This window comes from Mytilus edulis, chromosome 12, assembly GCF_963676685.1.
Source record: "Mytilus edulis chromosome 12, xbMytEdul2.2, whole genome shotgun sequence".
NCBI lineage: Eukaryota > Metazoa > Mollusca > Bivalvia > Mytilida > Mytilidae > Mytilus > Mytilus edulis.
Window position 1 is genome coordinate 66,109,129 of NC_092355.1, and position 20,125 is coordinate 66,129,253.

Consider the following 20,125-nt stretch of genomic DNA (forward strand, 5'->3'; position numbering starts at 1 on the left):
ATCACTGAAATATCAATTTATTGATATAATAACAAAACTGATTGTATTTAATATATATAAAAAAAACCAAGGATTACAAAGTATCACTGAAATGTTCAAATCCATCAAAACAAGTTCTCTCAAATTCTTTCTTTGTTGAAAGAAATGTGATGTTATCTTAGTATCTTTTCTTTCTTCGTTATCTACCTTCTGAATACTTAAAGTCTTAATTTTAGATCGGGTGTTTGCCCTTGAATTCATTCCCTAAAAGAGCCATTTTCTAACCGTATTATAATTTTATATAAAATGTATTGTATCAGATCGAAAAATTATAAAAGTCGTTCCCTGCAATGTTGATATATTTAGAAAAATGAAAAAAAAGGATATCGTTTAAAAACAAATGTTGGTAGTACTTCTTTTTGTTCTATTTTTAATCATTAAAATGGATTTATGTTTTAAATCCTTACTGTAGCCCTATTAGCTGCCCCAGAACTTGACGCCGAACAAACTGTTAAAGTTTGTGTGCATAAGCATGCTTTCTTTGCCCTTGTCATGTGTGCAACTATTTCAAGGGCATCAGCAACTTTATAAACTACGTATGTTGTCTTTTTATCTTTTCGTTGAGTCATCTCCTCTCCTACTAAAACGAAAGCTGCTAACGCAGTTTCATCATCCCTGCCTGCGCAAATTATAGCACCGCTATCTCCGGGCTTTGCAAATTTGTCTGTATTTATTTGTATGTGAATGAATTCATCTTCTTCTATACCTGTGCATTTTCCTGTTTGTAGATACGGTTCGGTGGCACCCCATTTATACAGTCTGCGACCAAATATTTCTGAAATGTCACCTTTGAAAATTGCGCCTTTTATGAAATTGCCATTGACGCTTTTCAACCCTAGTTTGCATTCCATATCAAAGTCAGGACAAACACGTATCAGCGATAAGTCCATTTTTGATGCATGTTTAATGTCATTGTTCGTATTTGGATGGCAAATGAAGACGTTTTCTCCGATTTTAGTGTTATCATCTGGGAAATAAGCTTCAGCATGCTCCTCAATAACATGAGCGCAAGTGGTGAAAAAATACGTTCCATTGTTGTCTTCAAGAAACATACCAAGCGTTCCGTATCCCTTTGGACCTTTTCCTGCTGTTTTCAGTTTGTTGATTCTACTTCCAGTCTCCAGTTTGCCGAAATATGTAATTTCCCGCTTTTTACGAAATTCGATTCTAAAATTATATTCCTCAGTATTGATATATTTTTCAAAGAATGTGAGCACGTCCTTTTTATCTTCTTCTTTAGAACCCATTATATAAACACAAACAGTACCATTAATATAGCCGAATCCAGATACCTTTTCATGTCTGAAATAATAATTACCGAGTAATTGTATTAGAATTTTATCTAAAATCATATTTTATTTAAAGAAAAATATTTATTCTGATCCATATTGACAACATATAATCTCTTTTGTTGCAGAAATTAATTTGTTTTTTAGTTCAGCTGTTATGATTTTGGAATGTGGACACACGTAGATTAATTTGTTTAAAAATATTTCACCAAAAAATACGTTAATTTGAAGATTTAAAAATGTTATTGAAAAAGTTATCTGAACTATTTATTCCGTTTTTTTAATTATTCAAATTAAGATAGTGCTTCTACTTGGATTTTAATCATACAAGATTTTCCTTATATATGCAGTGTAATTATGTTACCTATAGGCCAAAATCTTGAGTTCATGAATATCTACACCATGCATTGAGTTGTTTCCACACTCGTCTTCTACATTACTAGAAAATATTCCAAACTTCTCTTGATATTCTTGAGCTTTGTTGTTTAGGTCTGTATAAATCATTTTTGCTACCTTTTCAGCCTCGAATGTCGTGAGGTTAACATTGTTTGTCTTTTTGAAGGCATAAGTTGAACTTGCTGTATATACATTTGATTGTTTGTTTCTTACTCTAGATTTGATTTGTTTTGTACTTTTACCATTTTCCCTATGTTTACTATATTTAAGCTTTGTGTTAATAATGGAAGTAATATGACTTTTAGTGAGTCTTTTCACGTCCACAGCTTGGAATAATAAATTGAATTGTTTCCCTTGTCCTATTCCAAGGAAGCTTTCTATCTTGTTACCGAACCGTTCAATATATTTCTTTCTTTGTGTTGAAGCGAGTGGATAACATTGGAATCCTTTTAGAATCATTTCATCAAGGGATTTTATGATTTTGACTGTTGCTTTATTGAACATTTTGTACTGGTAATTCATCTCATTAACACAATTTTGGGAATATCTATGTATATTCAATAAACAGCCTTGGATACTTTTGTGCATACGAAGACCTATTCGAAAAGGAATTTGGATGTCGTCAGAAAGAAATATGTTGATGTAAACGTTGTTTGGGCGATTGATGCCATATAATGTTAATTGAATCTGCTCGCTGAGCCGTTCCAAATCCTTTGAACTGTATGCAACAGAATGCCTAGAATCTTTGATTATAAAAGTTATATCACTTAAGTTTTCAGTGTTCTTTTTCACGTCCTCTAAAATATCCAAATCCTAAAATATACAATGGCAATACAGCTTTATATAATGCAGTGGACAAAATTAAATTAACACAACTGAAATAATCATTAGACCTTTGTTGCGTTTTAAAATTTGACCTTTCTTCTGATTATATTCGATCAGTGCTCGGTTGAGTTTAAATGACAAGTTAAGAGGATTCAGAACTTCGAAATAGTTAACCCATTATGAAACCATCTTAACGTTTTAATTGCATAGTATAAGAAAAGAAAAATCAAGCTGTTCAATTATCAGAATATAGTTTGTCAAACTGCTGTAATTCTTTTAATTGTTTTGTTCAAATTTCTTGATGTTTTTTATTCTTATTAATAGGTGTTCGTTAATATATTTGACAAATTGTATGAAAACTAAATGAGTCAAATATATTTTAATCAAAATGTTGAGTACCTCGTTAAAGGGTCCCGAAATCTTTACATTCTCACCAAATTGCCCATAACAGAAATTTTTACTTACAAATCCACTCAAACGACAAGATCCGTGCCCTCCAGATGCACTCAACAAAACTACAACTGCGAAGGGGCAAGTCCATCGTTTAAAGTTTTCCACAAGCTCTTTCGTTATACTATGGTATCCGGTCTCAGCATGTCCCAAAAGGCAAGTCAAATCATCGGACGATACTTGGTCTCCGTGTTTTATCAGCAAGATCTTTGGATTTTGTAAAACACAATTTACATCATTATTTTGTTCCATGAGAAATTTATATGCTTTCAGTGTTTTTTGTGTCAAAGATATCGATGTGTATATTTCAGGATCAGTTGATATAACAAATGCCATCTTGGTATTTCTAAATTGGCATATACACTCACACCTAGGAATAAAGATAAGTAATAAATTGAAAAATTCTATTCTGGTTTAAAATATATACATGTAATTTATTGTAATATGTTTTTTATTCAAAAATGATTTTTTTAAAAGATGGTTAATGGCCAATCTATTTATTTTTTAATCCATTAAAATGTTGTATCCATTAAATCAACGCAAGCTTTCTTTTGTTTACTTTCCTGTGTTAACGGATAACAAAATATACGTTTGGTTTATGAATTCACGGGTAATGAATACATACTGTCTAGAAGTCTTTGGTACATTGTATAAAACTATATCTACATTTATTTTATATCCGTATGCATGAAAATTAAAATATATATACTTTGTATACTTTACATTGTAGATACGGTTTCATACATCCTGCGGTATTTAATTAACAGGAAATATAGTCAGAATGTACATATAACTACTATATCTGCAACAGTGAAAAATCCCGCCTAGAAAATTACTTGAAATTGGTAACATGTAGTCAAAGTATTGTTTTTCGTTATATCAGAATAAATGTCAAAGCGATTAATGGAAGTCTTACAGCAGACTGCTAGTGGAACAGAAACCTGTAACCCATCTTGATTATCCCCAGCACACGAGGTCAAAACCTCATATTTGATCACAGTTCGTGAAGGTCTTTTTTTTTTTAACAGTGAAGCTTTTTGTTGAGTGTCATATGCCAAATGAAAGAAAGAAATTTTGAAAGGGTTCTTACAAATCATTTATTGCTCAATCATGAGAAACTGTCACAAAATCTGAATATCATAATTTTCTACACCTCATGTTTTCTTCATATGAATGATTTGTCAAATTTGTCATCCATGTGTTATCAACAACTCCTCCAAAATTAACCATTACAATGTATTAATGATTACTATAAAATGATATTGTGCACGTCTTGTTTTGTGTTTTGCCTTATTTTGGGACACTGTTTTTATCCATTTCTCCTAAACACTTGTTTTTTAAAATTTTTATTGAAACTGTCTCTCAATTATTTTGGGATTCCCTTACCAAATTACGGACTTTACAAGAGGCATGTATGTCATTCTGTGATCGTTGCTCAAAATGCCACTAGTGTATTTCAAGTAAGTATTTTTGCTCGCTACATTTTGGCTGCTATTTGAAGCAAATTTGTTACAAATCACAACATTAATCTTACCTTAGAGTTTCGTAAATATAACATTTTCATCAATAATATATTTCGCCCTTCAATTTCCGAGTTAAAAATTTACAAATGATTTAAAAGCACTCCTAACATGTATTAATTGCCTACTTCCTACTTCAAATTTATTTGAACTTTGGTAACCTGACTTTATCTCCGTGTTTTATATATCGTAACATTTACAAAAACTGATCCTTCTATTGACAGAGGTATAGATTACTAGTTTATATATTGATTAAACGTTAGTTTACTTAAATTCAATATTTTTATGGAAGTTTAAAATCAGCAGATGTTTGATGCAGATAACTCTATTATTAGAACAACAAGTATGACATATCATTTTAAGAAATAAATGATTGATACAATTTTAAAATGTAATTTGATATATTCTGTACAAGCCCCTTATATATATTGATCTATATTATACAAATAGCGATATCAACATCAAATATAATCAGTGATACCACCAAATACACCAGTCATATTGTATTTGCATTTGATCCATATATCAGTTTTGTTAAACTAAAAATACACAAAGCCGAGATGAACATAAGTTGGAACATCATATTATAGATCAGGATATTAGAGATAAACATAGGTACTACCAAGATGAATATCAGTTGGAAAATGATATTACTTGATAAACAATAGATAGTAATCATATTATACATATTATTTCTAGTCAGTAAGAGAGCTCCACACTGTCCACAATAGTGAAGTTTTGTTTTCCATGTAATACCCTGTTTTAATCATACTCAATACTCAAAATCTTTTTTGAATAAATACACGCAGGACTCTTCAACTTTCAAATTTCAAATGAATCATTAACTGAAAACGGATAATAATTCAATGCAAATTTACAGGATTGCGTATAAAAGAAATATCAATTTGAAAATAAAAAGAAAAAATACATAAAAAGGGCATACCTGTCATTAGTTCGATCTTAACTTTGACACAATTTTTTTTTCTGTGTATTATTTAATTGTGTAAGAATAATGGAACGATAAACAATTGTAATATAATTGGGTGGTTAAGGTAGTACAACTCCAGGTTCGAAATTGGTTTTGAACTTACATTGTCGTCCCCAACTTGTTTTTTCTACTTGTTACGAACCATATAAGGATTTGGACCATATTGTAGCATACTTACCTGACGATATCGGGATATGGGTATTTGGTAGGATCTTAACATATACTTGTTATTTGTTTACAAACCAGTATTGATAAAAATAAACAAAAAAATGTCGAAATGTTCAGGACTCAATTAAATTTGTATTTGGGTAAGAAGATGCAAGCATACGATTTTTATTGCGTCTTACACTTTGAGAAGCAAATAATCTTTAACTACTAATAAAAATATTGTGTAAAAACGTTAATTATGAGCTTTGCAAGTTTCTCGAGCATTTTTCTGAGGAAGTTTTAAAACATTTCAAAGAAATATTTTTTGTAGTGAGTTAACTTTCATTAGTCTTCACTATCCTATAGATTAACAACTTTTGAATATATTCATAATTTAGAATCTTCATTGAAGGTGGAGCACGAATGCATTGTTAAATAATTAAATGTATGTGCTATCTGTATGCAAGAGTGACTTTCCTTTGTATTATGTGCCGATTCGAAAAAAAGTTATGCGAGTATTGTCTCCCTTTAACAGGTTCATTATTTTATAATGAATATAGGTTTCTGATATAATTTTGAATAATTACAAAATGTATCAAATCAATATATTTCAGGTTTTGTTATTGGTGTATCAAAAACATTGATGTACGAATATAATTTCATTAATTTGAAACGTTTAAAATGATTACACACCAATATAAAGAACCGTTCATCATTTTTGAAAAAAGACTATAAACGAAAGGCGAAATCTTTAACTCCCCTTCATGATAGATAGTCTGGGAAATTAACCAGAGCTACCTAATATTAATCACAGAAAGGGACTAGAACGCTATTTTAAATGTAGCTTATTTAACGTTTAAACAATTTTCCACCATGAACGAATGTTACTTGATACAAATTTAAGGACTTTGTTAGCTAAATCTACAAATTTCGTTAGATATTATGAACTTTTATTTCAATATATTAATATGCTACATGGTCTTTGTAATTAACTGATGATTGTGTCGCATAATAATGAGTTCCTTTACATAAAATTGTGACGTATTCATTTGAATGGTGAACAATGTTCAATGATTTAATTAACTCAGTGAATTTTACATAAAGATCTAAAATTGTCTTTAGATATCTAATGTGTTCTTGCGCCTACTGATAAACCGAAAATGTATTTTATATTCATGATAGTTGACTTAAGTTGTATTTGTATTATAATTTAAGAAAAAATGTTTTATAGTTTCTCATAACTCTTTATAGAGTGGCTCTTGTTGTTAATTTGTGTTTTAAAAAAAGCTGTATATTTTATATGTAACAAGTGGTTAGTTTAATAAAAAGTAAATTCACAAAAATACTGAACTTAGAGGAAGATCAATTGGGAAAGTCCATAATCACATGGCAAAATCAAATAACAAAACGCATCAAAAACGAATGGACAAGAACTGTCATATTCCTGACTTGGTACAGGCATTTTCAAATGTAGAAAATGGTGGATTAAACCTGGTTCTATAGCGCTAACCCTCTCACTTTTGTAATGACAGTCTCATCAATTTCCGATATTTTTACATTGATGCGTTAAATAAACAGACACAATAAATATAATAGTCAAAATATGGGTACATCAGTCATCATCGTTTAACAATTTTAAAAGGAACAATTTAACAGAACACCAAGTATTTGTCTTGTGTTGTCTTGTCTGTCTACGATCGTACAATACCATTAAGATCGTATATATTTAGTTGCAAGAAGACATGTTCATTTAAGTAACAATATGTAGAAACTAAGATAAATGTTTCTGGAATAATATTTCAAACACAAAAAAATATTTTACTTGTGCATCAAGGATAAATATGCCTCAAATTGACGATGGTGCAGATAAAAGAACAAATTCACTAACATTATAACAATAATTGAAAAAAAAGGAATTGAATTGGTTATATGTACATACGCGTATGGTTGCACCATATAAGTATACGTAGAATGTCACGACCATAAACGTACGGTCCAAATACACATATTGTCCGGAACATACCCACAAAACAGAAACAATATAACCAAATTGATAGGTAGCTGTTGTTTTATATACCATCTAGTTCTGTCTCAAAATTGATTGAACATGTAAAAGATACGCGTGATTTTTGTTCTCCCACTAAAAACAAATACCAATCTTATCAACTTGAAATGGTACAACATTACCAATATATACGAATGGCCATCAATTAAATGCCATTAATAGACTAGTTATGATTATTTATTTATATATTATATGGTTTCTGTTGGTTAATGGCACGGAGACATCACCAACTTACTAAATGCAACACAAAAAGAAATCGTGAGCTAACTCCAAAATAGCAGGATCTTCCAACTTACGTCTTTCGTAGTCCCCCTTTTTATTTTAATAAAAGTTTTACTCTTCTTTAAAGATGTGCTAGTAATTGATGGTATTATAAAGAGGTATTGTAGATTGTGTTGTATCGTTTTTTGTTCGACACCTACATTCCTACGACTAAAGCTGGATTGACGCGAATTTTGGGTTTCAAAACCCCAGAATTATGACGGTCCTAATGCTCCCTAATTAAAAATAAATACTGCCAGTGACGCTTGTATAATTGTCCCTTATTGAGTGTTGCTCATTGTGAATATGATGTCATTAGAAGAAACAACTCATCTTGAGGTTATTTGAGTTGAAATGTATTGATGTTTCTATTTATTTTGCGCTAAATTATTCCCAATGAGCTTACCATAAAAAAAGTTTCACAAGATCTCCTCCGTTTCGTTTTGTTTAGCCATAGGCTGGACGGGATCTTTTTCCTTTTTACCCTGGAAAAACAATAAACTAAATAAATATGCTTTCTTTTTGCTCATTTGTAAGAACCGAGACAATCGAATACACACCCTCTTAAAACGTCGTTTATATTGATTGAAGGATTCTTCCATTATATTTGGAAGACTTTTTTGTATAGGGTTATGTCAGATTGGATAAATATTATATAATGTTTGATTAAGCTGTACCAGTCAATTACCTTTTATTCTTAAGATTGATTTGAGTAGATTTTTAATTGTTGCATATGAACCAAATTTGCCTATTTTCAAATGAATGGTATTATTTGCATGTACATGTATTACTAAGTTATTTGACACGATTGCAAGATGTTGCAAGATGTTGATTTGTACTGTAACCAGAGATTTAAAGTACACCCATTACATACAATTTGATTAATTTGAAAGGAATTGATACATTATAGCTATACATACCTATAAACTCTTTAACCACAATTATAGTTTAGACCAAAGTCGTTGTAATTTATTTGACAGATCAATTATCCAGTATATTGATTGCTATTGTTAATTAAAAATCACAAATTTAGCTAGAAATTAGACAAATTATCTATCAGCTCTGGGCAAGATATAAAGTAAAAATAACTAGTATACATGTTTTTAACAGTTATTTGAAATCAGTAATTCAATTAAATTTTACGATGTTCATCTCTATTTTAATTTTGATTAAATAATGCGAAGACCTACATCTGAATGTGTACTCTCCATCGTACAAGGCTTTGTCATACTTTAAACGAAATGCCAACTCAAAATTGAAAATTAACGTAACACTTGATGGTACGAGTAATAGTCTAAATCATTTTAAAATGAAACCATACATATTTTATTCTGAGACATCAAGACAAAGATAACTATCATCGGTTTCAGACATTTTCAATTCGACGAGATCAAGAATTTTTTTTATTTTGACGAATGATTATCCGAGCAGCAGGTTAAGCAAAACTGTACGATTTGACAACAGTGTATGGAACACGATGTTGATGTTATTGCTGGGAACGTAGTAAGAGCGCGGTATGAACGTGGTATGGTCGTAGTATTATCATGTAAGAGCATGCTATAATTGCAGTGGAAGCGTGTTAAGATCGTGTTGCAATCGGAAACATCTAGGTATGGTCATAGTGAGAACGTGACCAGCGTAGTTACATCGTGGTAATCATAGTGAAGTCGAAGAATAAGCGTGGTGAGAACTAAGTATAATCATAGCGCGCTTGTTGTAGAAGCTTAATGAGGACGTAGTATTATTTACATTCCGCTCATACTGCCACCTCACCACTATCTAAAATTTATTTTAGAGCGATATGAGTGTGGTGCGATCGTGGACTAGTGTGACGGGAGCCTAATGCTTTCTATATTCATGTAAGTGATTTTTAGTTAGCGAATATATACGTTAGCCTACAAAAGCTTGTATGTTAGACGAATAGTAAAATCCCAAATAAGGTGTAGGTCTTTATTCTAAATCTTTATTTTGTTATTGACTGTTATTTGTCCGTTCTTCTTACCTACTTTTTGTTATGTCGTCTATGATAAATGTTTTTCCCTTGATCATTTCTAACTCTTTTGTCTTAACAATGCACCCTAATCTACACCATAACAGCATTGAAATCCAAAATCAAATAATTAAAAGAATAAATTTATCATTGGAATGTAGGATTGAAATCAGTTATGAAGTCAGTGCTACAATGGTTCAACATTAACATTATATTAACCTCAGTCTATAAAAAGAGAGGCGATATATACCAAAAGAATTATTTTTAAGTCGAAAATAAAGTGACAAAGTCATGGCATAAAAAGTGAAAAAAATCAAAAGACAAACAACAGTTTACTCAACACAAGCTAGAATGTTCAAAACTGAGTCACACGAACTCTATCAGAGCCCTAGGATGATCTATGATGCTCCGGAAGAGGTGAGCAGATCCTACTCCACATGTTGCCCGCATCATGTTGGACATTATGAACCTAACCTTCAGCATCTGTGAAATATATATTTCCTTAATGTCAACCTACTCGTGATGATGTCTGTAAAATTGTCAAAGGGATAATTTACACTCACCTCTTAGCATGGAACTGTTCTTACATAGAAAAGGGATTCACAATTTGTCGTGAATTCTTTTTCCAAACCGACCCTTGTGTCAATTTGTTTAGTTCGTTATGTTTTCGTGAGCAGGTTAAGTCTTCGTTTGTTGTATTTTCTAGGTTAATGTGTATGGCCTTTGTATTAATTGAAGAACGTTCATTTTTCGATTTTTGTTACTGTCCATTCTTTGAGGGTTTTATGGTCGTTTGATTGTGCATTGAGTCGTATGGTTTCTGACTCATAGACGTATGACACACATTTGCCCGTGGCCGTATGTGTTGGACACCACATTAATCAGTATAAAATCATACTGTCTATCATGAAGAAAAAAAAAAAAAAATATGGATTTTAAATTCGCTTGAAGAAATTCGTTCGACTTTGATAATCTGGTATGTCCAATAAACTTATTTAAGTCAGAATATTTTTTTTCGAAACAGTCAGAAGTATAATAATCATAGATAGTATTTATTTGAGGATCTAAAATGATTTTCTTAAAAAAGTTAACAAAATGTGTTGGTTCATTTTTTATTGTACGTCAGTATACATAACAATTGTTTTTAAACAATTTTACAATAGGTAATAGTTTATTTAGTATTAAAAACGTCAAAAACAGCTTGGAAAATTTTAATGGAAGTTTTAGTCTATTGGACTATTTTCAAATTATTGCATTTGAAGCTGAAACATTTCTTGATAGTTTTTATTCCAAATTTTGTTCTGGTGCAAAATGAAGGATAACCTGTAAACTATTTTGGCGCATTTATAATAACCTCGTTTTTATTTATTTGATTCATATAATCAGTAATGAAACATTTTTGTAGACTGTTAGTTGTCAAAGAAAGAAACGGAATAACACAATTTTGCGTATTTTATATTTTAAAACACATGTTATTTCGAAATAAAAAAAAACAGTTGTGAAATTTGCGTCCCAGACCAACCGATATGCAATACATAAAAGAGAGTAATTAGGTTATTTATCAAACAATGATAATGTCATTTATCATGAGGATACATATACATTGTTTAACACCTGGTGGTAAGACAGGTTTAAGATCTAAGTTGACTGTATACAATGGTGCAAACTGTATTACCTTTATCTTTTGTTTCAAGAAGAACAATTCAAATGTTGACAAGATAAATGATTGCCACGCCAAATAAGTATATTTTGGTCATCAATGTATTTGCATTGTTCACTTGTAAACTAATGTACAATGCAATGTTATGTTAATTAATATGTTTTTCTGTATACCTTTGTTCAACTAAGGTGATACAAGAATAAAATGATATACTATAAAGTAATTGTAATAGTTGTAAATTAAACATGTTAAGTATCAGAAGATATAACAAAAATTTCACGATCACTAATTTATACGGAATTTTCCGCTTTGAAGCTCACATGAAACTTGTCCACACTAAAGGGTGGAGCACTTTAAACCTTCACTAGGAATATTCAGTTAGAATGCTATGTAAAAATTCATATAAAGAAAATAACTTTTAGGGTTGTTTTCAATATAATTTTAAATGTCAAAAGCATGAAAAAAAATATTGTCCGCCATTCTGTCAAGAAATTTTCTCCTTTAAAACTACTGAGGCAAATAAAACCAATTTTGTCCGAAGTCATCCTTATGATATCTAGTTTGAAACTGTATCTGACCCCGCCTATCACCCAAGATTGCTGCCATGGCTAAAAATAGAACATGGGGATAAAATGTTGTTTTTGAAACTATAGCATTTTAAGCAAATCTGATAAGAGATACAATTGTTCATTAAGCCAAGGTTTACATGTATCTTCCCAGAAATGTTAAGGCACATTATACAATCTGTTGTTTGTTGCTGCCCCTGAAATTGTAATTTGAAGGAAATCTGGCAAATTTTGGTTATTATCTTGAATATTATTAGAGATAACGATAAACTGTGAACAACAAAGGGGTTTGCCCATAAGATCTACCAATAAGTTAACGGACAAAAATTATCCAATTGACCCCAAAAAGAGTTATGGCCCTTTAAAGTAAAATTAAAGTTTAATTTTTGTAATCTTTTATAAAAATATTCTCCTCTCAAAACTACCGGGCCAAATTAAACCAATTTGAAAGTTGACCTAAATCATCCCTTAGGTATCGAGTTTAAAAAAGAATCTGATGACCTTGCCGATAGACCAATATTACTACCATGGCTAAACATTATGATAGAACATAGCGGTAAAATGCATTTTTGGATTATACTTTCAGATCTGTTTTTGTGTCTTTTTGTGTCGTGATGTATAAGTACCCGGCCACGTCCACTTTTATGTTTGTCCATCTGATGAGTTAAGCCTTTTTCAACTGATTTTTATAGTTCGTTCTTATGTTGTACTGTTATACCACTGTCCCAAGGTTAGGGGGAGGGTAGGGATCCCGCTAACATGTTTAACCGCCACATTATTTAGGTATGTGCCTGTCCCAAGGTCAGGAGCCTGTAATTCAGTGGTTGTCGTTGTTTATGTGTTGCATATTTGTTTTTCGTTAATTTTTTTTATATAAATAAGGCCGTTAGTTTTCTCATTCGAATTGTTTCACATAGGCTTATCGGGGCCTTTTATAGCTATCCATGCGGTTTGGACTTTGCTCATTGTTGAAGGCCGTACGGTGACCCACAGTTGTTAATGTCTGTGTCATTTTGGTCTCTTGTGGACAGTTGTCTCATTGGCAATCATACCACATCTTCTTTTTTTATATATCTCTGAAATTTAAATAAAAGTATTTAAACATGTTAAATGTAGAACAAATCTGATCATTTGATGAGTAACGGAGGACCTACATGCCAAATTACGCGTGAAAATTCAAAAATAACCAATTTTTAATTCTAGTAATAGAACGGATATTTAGAATAATAAAATGAACCACTGCGATTCTTCAGCCCCTAATTACAAATTAATTAGGGGCTGAAGGGTCGCAGCAGTTTAATCTATGATTCAAAATAAGATATTTCTTAATGAACAACCACTAAACTACATGCTCCTGACATGGGGCAGGCCACTAAAGTTCAATACTATTAAAAATCCTACCCCTCACTGTATCATTAAGAAGGATACAGTCACAATTAATATTTATATATTGACCTTGTTTTGATTAGAAACAAAAATATACTAACAGGTTTTGTAATTGAAGTTAGTAATTAATGGCATATACTTTAACAATAGTATATATCGTATAAGCTTTCGATTAAGGTATACGATATATCTGTTAGTAGGAGCCGAGGAGAGATCTACGAATAAGTGAACATGATCAAATTGTCAATTGACCCCTTCATGAGTTATTACCCTGTTTAAAGCATTTTTTCACTTTTTTTCGTAAATATTTGTAATCTCTTACAAAAATATTTTCCTCTGAAACAACTTGGCCAAGTTTATTACAGAAAGAGATAAATGTAAATAGAAAGAATGTTCAGTAATAAAATTAACGGTACCAATTTTCTTGCACCAGATGCGAATTTCGACAAATACATGTCTCTTCAGTGATGCTCGTGGCCAAAATATTTGAAATCCAAAGCTTATACAAAAGATGAAGAGCTATAATCCAAAAGGTCAAAAAAGTATAGCCAAATCCGTGAAAGGAATCAGAGCTTTGTATGAGGGAGATACATTCCTTAATTTATAATAATTTCTAATATTTTGTAACAGCAAATTTTAATAACACAAAAATACGTATGTACGGATCCAATATTGATATGCTTTTGAATGAGGTATACGATATATCTGTAATAAGAGCCACAGGGTCACAGCAGTCCATTCCAAAATTCAAAATTGGCTATTTCTTTTTTTTTTATTTTCACGCCTATTTTGGCATTTAGCTCCTCCGTAACCCCTCTAATGGTCATTGCGGCACATATTGTTTATATCCATTTAGTTCCTCTACCAATAAGATTTCAAACGGTGTATAAAGTTTTCTGTAATTAGGGGCTGGCGGGACGCAGTATTCCATTTCATAATTCAAAATAAGCCTTTTCTTAATTTTCTCGCATATTTTTGCATTTAGGTCCTCGGTAACTCCTATAATGGGCATTACTGCCAAATCGACAAGTCATCTATACAACCAGGGGTAAAGAATAGCAGAGGTCCAATAGTTATCAAAGGTACCAGTATTATAATGTACTACGCCAGACGCGCGTTTCGTCTACATAAGGCTCATCAGTGACGCTCATATCAAAATATTCAGAAAGCCAAACAAGTACAAAGTTGAAGAGCATTGAGGATCCAAAATTCCAAAAAAATATGCCAAATACGGCTAAGGTAATCTATGCCTGGGATAAGAGAAAAAAAGACCATGTGCAGTATTTCAATTTTATATATGTTTTAGTATTCTTGTCCATACATTAAACCAAGGAATTTTAGTTAAAAATCACTAGTTTATCCGTCGAAACTAAAGAAATAAATAAAGATAAAATTTCAAAGAGTGTTATAATTTGTTTTTCCTTTTAATAATTTGAAATGTCGTTGGATAACACCAAACTGATGAATTCAGAAAAGCGGGATATAGTGTCACAGTCATTTTTTATTTATTTCATTATTCACTATTCAACTATGAAAACTGAACTCTCAATAGTCAATATTCATCACTATACGTTGAATAGTGAATAATGAACTATTTTATTTTCATTATTGAATTTTGAATAATGAAAAATGAATAACACATTTCATTAATTAATTTTGAATTAAATTTTGACATGTTTGAATAGAATTTTGAATAATAAAAAATGAATGACGGACGTACTTTACTGTTAGTCTCAGAAGTAACAATAACTATTTGTGTATGCAGGTTATCGTCGTAGCTTGTGTCGGATGAATAACACCTTTCCTGTCAATACTTTGTGGTACATTTTGTACTTGCATGCGAAGCACTCAATTTTTCTGATTGATAAACTTGGGTCAAAATATGGATTTTTTTACATTTCTGGTAGGAAGATGAAATTTTGCTACATTTTTACCATACAGTTTTAACTTTGCACATACCATAAAGACAAAATTATCTGTTTTGTGTGATATTCATTTTCATGCTGAAAAGGACCCTATTTAATGACAATACAAAAAGGCTAATAATATGCAAAAACAATATCGAGGAAAAGGCATTGGAGAAAAGTGAAAAACAGTACATAAAGATGTGGATGTAATGGCACAATTGTACAATCTTAAATAAATACCGTAATGATGGTAAACAATTTCTCATAATTTTACAAGGACCCTGCAAAACCCTACACTTCATGTTGGTCCAATCAAATGTTCAGTAAACTTGTTTGATTGGTCAACACATAGTTGGTTGCTCAACATTTAGTGGAGAATATTTCATGCATGTTCAGGACGAGAACAAATTAACAATAGATACTACAGGTAAATCCTGTAATAGAGGCCATCTAGGTTGAAGGTCGGAAATATTTGTACTGCCAAAAGGAGGGAAAATTGGATAGGGACAAAAATTATCGGGCACCTATTTACTATTATTACTGACACTTCCGGCAATTTTTACATGTCATAGTTTGGAGGATGCCAAAATCTTAATCAGTAACTTGCTAAAAGAGACGTTTTTAAAAGCAAAATTTTGTAAATTGGTGTGAAAAAGAAATCTGAATGATATTTTATGTTTCAATTAAATTCAATGGAAAATGGCACCAACTTTGCAAAATGCAAATTGAACTGCCTGATTCATTGACCCCAAAAAAATGTGATTCATGAAGTATATTATGTTAAATTAATAACATTTTGAAGAAATGTGATACAATATATGCTTGAAATTTAAGATTTATAATTTTATTCCTATACACAGTCAAGTGGCATCGTTAAACCCAACGTGTAACACTTTCTTGTGGTAGCTTCTGTACACGTTTTGCTCAACTTGTAACGTCGACGAAAATCACATGAAACTCCAATTCAAGTGACGAAATACGAAAAAATTCAAGTTTCACATACCAGAACCGGTATAAGTTTCCAGTCTCAACCTCTTAACGTGATGGACCACAGAAGTATATACCCTTTTTAGGTATTTTTGAATAATTCTAAAAGTCCTTCGAAGAAACGCACAGATTTCTCACTGAACTTGAAAACTAAGCTTATTATATGTACTTAATCATAAACAAATTAAATAAAAATAGGTTAAATATGAAAAAATCAACTAGGAAGAAAAAAATGATAGTAACATTAATTAACGAAATAATCCAACTAACATAATGATATTAAGCGATAAGAAGTAATGCAGGTTTTCTAAACTTGATGTTGATTTCCAGTTTTATTTAATACCTTATTGTAATGAGATTTATTTTCAGCTCTAAACAGGCAAGAATATTCATTTTTGAAATATTCCTCCCCACGAAAGTCAAATAGATGTCCCCTCATGTATACTATTAATTACTTGTTGCAAGTTAAATGATTAACAACAGTCACATATATGTTTGAAAAAAATCCTCTGTTTATAAGTACGGCTACGGAGACGATATACCATTTCATAAATACTAAAATTTGATCATTCAAAATATGATTGGTCACATTTACACCGTCTACTCCTTGATTACCACACACCAGAATTGTCTATAAAGTTTATACTTTTTAAACTTTAAACTTTACGATTATGTAATTTGACACGACAGTATTATTAAATATTATAAATATTTTTGATTTATGTTGGAGATTGAATACTGTATGACATATTACTTTTCGGATAACCATTAAGAAAGTGTCTATGTAAGAAAGTCATAGGTTAGACATATTATATATGTCTCATCAATTTAAGAGAAAATTCGAGATGTGAAAAAAAAAATATACGTGTATCAAATTTCAAGATTATTTTAGTGTTGAGTAATTACATGACAGTAAAAAATAAACATGATTTGATGTTTGTATGTAAAACATATAATAATAACAATCTTCAATAAAAAAATAGTTCTTTTCAAAGTTATCGTATCCGTGGCAGTTCATTCGATTTCTTCATTTTCTGTTTGTTTCCATGATTGGTATCTTGCAAATGTATTACTCAAATTTGAAAGTCAGTAAACTACTAAATTAAAAAAAACCGTCCAAAATATTTTAAAAGTACATCCATGCACAACTATATATAACTATCTACATAAAATAAACCATGGTCAGAACTATAACATATATGTATCGTCCTTTCCTACGCATATATCACCCTGCTTAGTCGCTTCGTGATTGTCGTATCAAGGCTTTGAGACGAGAACAAGCATTAGCAGCGACGTCATAATGTCTGAGGAGAAGTAATCTGCGACGTCACGTTGTGTGAAAAGACGTTATCAAGCTTGCTTTTGTCAAGCGTAAAACTGTATTAGGGAGTGGGAAAAGACCAGAAATAGAACGATAAACCAATAATCGGGTTGTCTTTGAATACATATCGTAAAATATCAGCCGCTCGACACAATGTGAAACTTTTCTGCTTGTTCTCTGCGCCACTTGTCAAGAAGGTTCACTTTGTGGCTTGCGGTTGACATTTCACGCTATCAATGTACAGAAAACCAAACCCGATAATCTATATTTCTAACATGTCTAAACTCATTTGAACATGGCGCAGATCATACACATAATGAAAATGCTGGACATCTATCAATGCAATAAAAAATAGATATAGGAAGATGTGGTATGAGTGACAATGAGACAACTCTCTATCCAAACAACAATTTATAAAAGTAAACTATTATAGGTTAAGGTACAGCCTTCAACATGGCGTCTTAGATTATTTGAGAAACACGTTTAATTTTGACAACATTGTACACTATCTTCATCGAACATTTTTGTCGAAGTCGACAGCTTCTTTTAATAATTCACGGGGTGAATGAAAAAAAGACACACGGATTTTATGTGATTTCATGTTTTGATTCATAAGAAACAGCGCATATTTGTTTTATGAATAATATATTTGGTGTCACGATATCTCATTAGCATGAGTTTGAATCCCGGCGAGGGAAGAACAAAACATTTGCAAAAGCAAATTTACAGATCTTACATTGTTGAGTTATTTATAGACGAGTTTAAGTATATCATATGATATGAAGGGGAATTTGCACTGTGATTTAAATAGGTAATAAATCATACTAGATACATGTAGATGACGTAACATTGATCTTTGTGCTGATTCTATGTGCTAACTGAAAGAAATGTCCTTGTGAATCTAATGTATGATAACTCTAATCAATCCTACTTTTTTGTACTGGAGAATGTAATTAATATGTACTGTATGTACTAAAACATATAATGTAGATATTTGATTGTCATTGAAGCGGTCAAGGCCAAAAATATGTGTAAACAGATGTGTTTTTATCGTCTCGGGTAACTTTTTCTATTTTTTTCTTACTTCGGTCTCGGTTTCTTTTAAAGTATTTAAAGAATTTATTTCTCTTTATATACATGTATACATTTATCAATATATAGGTCGTCTCAAGTTAATCTCAACAATGAACTCATCGGAATTTGAAACCGTGCCTCTTGGCAACATCACCTGTACTGTATCCAGCGGCACAGACCACTCGACCAAGTGGGCTATATTAAATTATCCCCCGCTTAGTATATTTCTATGATTTTGATTGGTTAACGGACGTCGTTACAAAACCGATAGCCCCTGAGTGTTGCTGACCCGTGTCCCCGGACGTTGCTACCTATTACATCAGGGAAATTCACGCGCGTTTTCCTCAGTTCCATGGTTGTTCCTTATGAAATATCGAGTTCTGTAGATTATCCATGATGTCTCTATATTAAGGTACTTAAAGGGGCACTAGATACGAGATCTATAAAAATCTAAAGTTTGATTGTTTTCTGTTCAATCAATAATGAAAGTGAAATAGTGAGAAAAAAAATCGCTTTTTGCAGCCAAAAAGGTTCAATTTTGTCAAATTATGCTAAGAAACATTGATAATTAGTTATTCACTTGCAAGGGTGTACTTCGATTCTTCAGGGTGTTAAAATATTAATATCTAAGGATATGAACGTAGATAACTTATAATTATTATCTTAATTTATCTTTAGTCGAAATACCCTTTCACGTCGGCTTATTCTAGGATTGTAACACATAACATGATGTAATTTGTGTGTGGTCATTGTTATTATGTCGAAACTGTAGGCCGTTAACATGAAGGGATCCAATTGGAAATAATCTTTAGAGCTTTCATGGGGTATCCTTGATAGAATATCAGCAATTTTGTTCTATGCACTAAAGGATACTTCACTCATAAAATGGCAATGTATTTTACCATGTATATACGTATGTGTTAGTGTTGTCTTTATATATCATATATATTGTGTATTGTTATAATTAATATGCTTGATAGTTTATTTAATAAATTATTATTATCATTACTGTTACTTGATTAGGGATTTTTTTTTTGAATTTCCAGCGGAGTTCGGTTTTAATGATTTGACTCTTTGTTTATAATTGTATTCAGCAGTCATAGTCATGTGGTACATGTATCTATCATACAAGAACCAAAAACTATTTTGAAATCGCTCTGGCGTTCGCACCATAAACTGTACGTTTTTAGAAGTTAAACACTTATCAGTTAAACATTATAATTAGAACATAAATTCATTTCGGCTGACAAGAGA

At 31.3% G+C, this 20,125-nt stretch overlaps 1 protein-coding gene across 2 annotated transcripts; it reads right to left on the bottom strand.

Annotated features, from left to right (window-relative positions):
* Window positions 1–8,531, bottom strand: LOC139498951 (uncharacterized). 2 transcript variants are annotated; one of them, XM_071287545.1, is made up of 4 exons: window positions 8,387–8,531; window positions 3,015–3,369; window positions 1,693–2,537; window positions 1–1,341 (listed from the first exon to the last, which is right to left on the bottom strand). In XM_071287545.1, the coding sequence occupies exons 2-4, from the start codon at window positions 3,333–3,335 to the stop codon at window positions 435–437; spliced, it is 2,073 nt and encodes a 690-aa protein (XP_071143646.1). In that variant the 5' UTR covers window positions 3,336–3,369; window positions 8,387–8,531; the 3' UTR covers window positions 1–434. The 2 variants fall into 2 exon arrangements, with proteins under 2 accessions (XP_071143646.1, XP_071143645.1); XM_071287544.1 differs by lacking the exon at window positions 8,387–8,531 and adding an exon at window positions 4,534–4,703.
* Window positions 8,532–20,125: the final 11,594 nt, after the last annotated feature.